The 5,830-nt window shown below is 28.1% G+C and overlaps 1 protein-coding gene across 4 annotated transcripts; it reads left to right on the top strand.

The window, feature by feature from the left end:
- Positions 1–397: 397 nt before the first annotated feature.
- Positions 398–2,840, top strand: LOC104229699 (uncharacterized). Of its 4 annotated transcripts, none has more exons than XM_070151066.1 (5): positions 398–504; positions 613–692; positions 779–1,117; positions 2,037–2,171; positions 2,596–2,840. In XM_070151066.1, exons 3-5 carry the CDS (start codon positions 1,115–1,117, stop codon positions 2,752–2,754), a joined length of 297 nt encoding a protein of 98 aa, XP_070007167.1. In that variant the 5' UTR covers positions 398–504; positions 613–692; positions 779–1,114; the 3' UTR covers positions 2,755–2,840. The 4 variants fall into 4 exon arrangements, with proteins under 4 accessions (XP_070007167.1, XP_070007165.1, XP_009780686.1 ...); XM_070151064.1 differs by having other exon boundaries at positions 2,581–2,840; XM_009782384.2 differs by having other exon boundaries at positions 2,557–2,840.
- The last annotated feature ends 2,990 nt before the right edge of the window (positions 2,841–5,830 follow it).

Genomic DNA, 5,830 nt, shown 5'->3' with positions numbered 1-5,830 from the left:
ATATCTATATATATATTAAAGCAAGAAAGTTTGTCTTCTCTTTTAGCCAAGTGACAAGTTATTAGAATATCAAGTGGCAACCTATTAAAAATACACATGGCAAATTAATTTATTAAAAATTCAAGTTGTAATAGCTAGATTTTTTCGGCCTAGAAACAATCAATCCTCCCAAATTTATTGCTTCTGTTTTGTAAAATTTTCATTATTTAATAATCAAAGAATACTAAAAAGTAAAAAATATCGTGTGATCTCTGTCTTCCTAAAAAACCGTGTTTCATAACATATTTATTATCTTATCTCTTTGTCTTCCTAAAAATATTCCCAATTCTCAAGATTGCTTACCGTGTAATCTCAAGATGAGAAGATACTCATCAACAAGAAACAATATAATGTTTACAATGTCATAAAAAATATGAATTCGGAAAAAGATGGTTTAGGCGTTCTATGATCCAATTTCTTTGTTAGTGGCTTATTTCGATCGAGAAATTCTTTTGGTCCAGCAAAGTATGAAATGAGCATGAAACTTTATATTTTTTGGTAGACTCTATGTTGAATTATTTTATATTATTCCTTTTCTGTAACTCATTTTCGAAAATTTTATGTGTTCTACAGAGAATGTTAATCCCACAATCGCAGAGGGAATGCTAATGAAAAAGAAAACAGATTTCCTCCTTTGTCTGATATAACAAATGGTCAATTCCTATAAATCCAATGGTGTTAATTTTTACTAAATATTTTCATATATCAAGCTTATCTTAATTGAAATATTCATGAACAGTTTCCCAGTCGAGACGCAAGAGGTGCTTTCTAAAAGATGAAGTCAATGAAATGAGAAAACAAAGGAATGTGATGAGAACAAATATGTCAATGAACACAAATATATGTCATGGCACATCTGAAAAAAATTCAGGTGAATCTGGATTGAGTACAATTAGAATGGCTGCAATGTATGCTCTAGATGGTGATAAAAGAAATAGACATTTTGTTGTGCCAACTCCATCATATCAGAATTGTACACCACCAGTTGGCATCCCTATAACAAGTTGTGGACAAGTTTTTTCCTCTAAACCTTTCGAATATAATCCAAAGTCCCTTTCACTACGAGCTTTGAAAAATGGTTAGTCTTTTATGATCTTATTTCTTAACTTGTATGCAATGGTTATCTATATTTATCTAGAATGTTTAAATGATTAGCAGCATTTGAAAGTTGTTTGTCTTCAAATACAAAGCAGAACAAAGGGAAAGGCATATTGGTGAATGAGAATATGGATAACTCTAGATTGAGAATATGGACATAGCAAATTCGTGTCAGATTGTTATATCTTATGAGAGAGTATTGTTGGTATGAGAAGTCTTGACTAATCTCCGATCAAAAGGTTCATAATGTCACTTTACTTGGACAATCAAATAGTTCTAATTCTGCAATTTGCTATAGAAATACCTCCACCTGTGAAAAATACAAATTGGAATAGTGCTTTAACGGTTCTCCTTTAGCTTTTTGGTAGTTTTGCCGACTTAGTTGCTAGATGTGAGGTTATTTTAGACCGGCACTTTTGTAAAATTGATATATTGGAAAGTAAAGTTTCTTACCTTTTTTTTCTTTATTCCATTTAGCTAAAAGCTTTTGGTTCCTTATGCTTAGGATTGAAGCACATTTGTTATTGTTGTACTTTCAGTTTTGAACTTTCTAAAAGATGCACATATATCACTTAGACAAAAGAGTTGAAAAGATCAAAGTATTTTTCCAAGTGAAAATGAAGGCCATGATTGTTATATCTTATCATATCTAATATGATTATCTTGCTACTGATGGAAAGCCTTCTAGCGACATGTGAAACTGAAAAACAAATTGGATAACTTCCTATGATGCATATGCCCAAGAACTCCATGTTTGCTTGAAATGATATTTTTCTTTTTACTTCAGCATATTGCTCTTTGCAGGTTTATATAAGGATGATGAAACTTTCAAAACAATGTTTGAACTTCATATTCTTTATTTTATTGTTTACAAACAGCTATTGATATTCATTTTCTAGGTTCATGATTTTGGCTTCTTTCGCTACGATTCTGGTGCCATACAGTTCTTTAGCTATGAAGAGATTCCTCTTGCTCTTGATGCTGCCGCTGTAGGTGTAGAAATCAGGGTTGTTGGTAATGACAACGGCGAGAAGGTATGAAGTCTTGACTAATCTCTGGTCTAGTAGTTCATAATGTCACTTTACTTGGACAATCAAACAATCCTAATTATGCAAATTGCTATAGAAATACCTCCACCTGTGAAAAATGCAAATTTGAAAAGTCCTTTAATGGTTCTGCTTTAGCTTTTTGGCAGTTTTGCCTATTTAGTTGCTAGATGTGAGGTTATTTAGACTCGCACTTTTGTGAAATTGATATATTGGAGAGTAAAGTTTATTAGAGAGTAAAGTTTCTTACCTAATTTTTCTTTATTCTATTTAGCTAAAAGCGTTTGGTTCCTTATGCTTGGGATTAAAGCACATTTGTTATTGTTGTACTTTCACTTTTGAACTTACTAAAAGATGCACATACATCACTTAGACAAAAGACTTGAAAAGATTAAAGTATTTTTCCAAGGAGATGAGAACAAAGCAGAAAGGACACAAGTGTGACAGAATATCAGCAGAAAAGTCAGCTGAACTAATGCAGAAAAAGCCAGAAGCTGATTATAGGAAGAGAAGATGTGAGAGGCATATGAAAGCAGGAGAAGATACTGCTAGAAGAGCAGTGCAAGAGTAGTTCTGAATGGATACTTGACGTGGGATCATTTCACTTTCCACAATATAATACTAAATGATAGCTTCAGTTTATAAAACTTTGATTTTGCAGTACCATGCACTTATGTTTCTTAATAGAAAAAGTGATAGAGCATAGAATCATAATTATTTGTTTCCACACTATGGAACCTCATCAAAAGTTTTAAAAGAATTAGACAAATAAATTGTTCTTCAAATATAAGAGACTGTATATGAATTCTCAAAAATCAAACATAAGGACATCGATTGAAGCCACCCCTGTAAAATAGAAAAAACGGGAATCAATACTCGAGCCTTTTAAATTAAGCATTCTTGACCATATTTATGTATTTATGTAGTAAATTTAGTAATGTACCATACTTTCATAGAATTCAAATGAGCTAATAATTAAGAGCAATATTATCATGCTAATATATTTTTTTAACAATCCGCGCATCGCACGGGTGCGTATACTAGTCTTAAGTTAAGGTAAAAACTTAAATTATGTATCACTCAGTCCTCCATTTTCTCTTAATTTATCACTCACCTCTTCCTTTTCTCTTATTTCTCTTTCTCGTTCTTTTTTAAAAACTAATCTTAGAGTACACGCTTTGCGCGTGTAACCCAGCTTGATAAATAATTATTTTTTAAAAAATACATAAATAGTATATTAAAATTATATTTGCATTATAAAATAAAAAATTAAACTCCTAAAATTGATAAATATTGATCGAATATAAATAATTCAATAAATAAGAGAATCTGTCTCACAGAATTCCTTAATATATTTACCTTTCTGTATGTTCAGCTTAAACTCATTTTCAGCTCTATGACTTCATCACCTCAAATTCACAAATTATCATATTTTCTTTTCAGTTTCAGCAAGAACACATAATCTTTGAATATTTAATTTTTATTTTATTTTCTTAAAAAATCTATTTTCAACTTTTTTGTGTGAGTGGGTGTGTAATATTTTTCAAGTTCATTCTAAAAGACACAACCATGTTTACCTGACTAATAGAAGATATTCTCTTTTTCTTTAATTAATAAGAAATATTATATGAATTAAATTTGATAAATTTAAAAAGAATAAGTTAGGATGGCATAAAATAAAAACCATCAACTATATTTTGAATCATAAATTTTGATTGATTTTAAAGTTCTAAAATATTAAGAAAACAATTAAATAGTAATTTTGTTTATATAAAATTTATTTTTAAAGGGATCTTTACACAGAAAGCCGATAGGATTCACTATTTACTTTTTTCAACCGACTATACATAAATTTTATACATATATATTATATATATGCCTGCTATTTAAAGTTTAAACTGTTGGTGGGCAGCTATTTAGAAAAAAAATTCATTTTTAAAGTAAAAAGGGTATATCAACATTAAATTTAGTTAAATATTTTATGATAGTTTTGTCACAAATATTCAAATAACATCAATGAAAAATCGAAAAATTTGGTCTTTTGGAATTTGCGAGTGAAGGTTGGTCCTACAATTCCTGGAGAAATAAAATGGATAATTAACGATCTAAGGCCTAAGAATTACTAATGTTAAAAATAATGGTGTACCACAAATTATCTCATATATAAAAAACTATAATTAGCCGCCAATGGATTAAGGAATTAAGAAGGCGAAGAAAAATAATTAAAGATCCACATTTAAAAAAAATCCAACAAAATAATTTATGAGAACTTTAAACTTATCAAAGTAATGATAAATATATTATTTGACTACATAATAAAAAGTAATCATGTAAAACAACCACAAATAACTTATAACATGCTTAATATTAGATGAACTAAGAAATCTCGTGTGCCTTTAATATGTAACTTTTAACACGCTTAATATTATGTATCTTAAAATAATTAAATTAAAGGTTTTACTTTTAACATATTTTACTTCACACAATATTCAAATGAAATAAGGATTTATATTAGTGAAATTTTGCTTAATTTTAAATTCTAAATATTAGGAGTTTCTACATTTTTCAAGTAAGAAAAGATTTAGTTGCCAAAGTTTTAGGGAAATAATTAAGTGACACTTTATCTAGTGTGAAATCAAATTTTAAAGGGTAAAAAAGGTAAACAATATTTCGCTATGATCTTGGTGCGCGTATATCCCATATCAATAATTATAGAACTTTGAAATATTATATAAATATTATTAAACTATATATAATGCATTCCTAACGTATTTCATAAAATCACCATTCAATGAAATAACATCTTTATTTATTAATTGGAAAGATAAAAGAATTGAAGAAACATTATAAATCTAGCAAAGTAAAAAGTGGTGAATTCATAGTTGAACTCAGAGTTCAAGATATTAGCACATTCAAAATTTAAAAATTAATTGTAATATTAAATATTTGAAATATTATCCATAACTTCATTATATCCAACATGGAATGCATATTTATTACTGTAATTGTATACATCTTTAACTAATAAAATTATTTTAACATGATTTCGTTAAATTGATTATTAACACTCTCTAACGAAAAAGAAATAGACAAAAAATTTAAAAGAAGAAATATCGTGTTCTTAATGTTAGGAGACAAAAAATATCAAATTCTTTGTTTGCATTCAAAATTCTAAATTTTAGGAGTTTTTACCTACGTTAAACAAGGAAAATTTTAGTTTATTTAAAACATCTAAATAATAGGGAAAGACTTAAATGACAATTTTGTACTATGTAAAATCTATTTTAAAGGGGTAAAAAAGGTGAACGACATTTCGCTAAGGGCCTTCGTGCTTTTAATATAGTACTAGTTTTAGGATACACGCGTTGCGCATATACTCTATATTAATGAGCATAATTTTTTTAAAATTACGCAAATGCTATTAAACCGTGTAGTTGAGTTATTGAATATTATTTTAAAAATATAAACTCTGAAAAATAATTAATATTGATAATATTTATCCAATTTAATAGATGAAAAAACTATGCCACACAAAAGAAATCTAATGTTTTATTGTAACTTCAATGTATACGTTATGCATTTGCTTTAGTAGCTTAGAGTCGAATATATAGTATGTTGACTTGTACTTAAATATAATGAGACAATAT

Source organism: Nicotiana sylvestris, chromosome 7 (assembly GCF_000393655.2).
Source record: "Nicotiana sylvestris chromosome 7, ASM39365v2, whole genome shotgun sequence".
Classification (NCBI taxonomy): Eukaryota; Viridiplantae; Streptophyta; class Magnoliopsida; order Solanales; family Solanaceae; genus Nicotiana; species Nicotiana sylvestris.
Note: the sequence above shows the minus strand (reverse complement) of the source record. Positions and strands in the feature narration are given on the sequence as shown.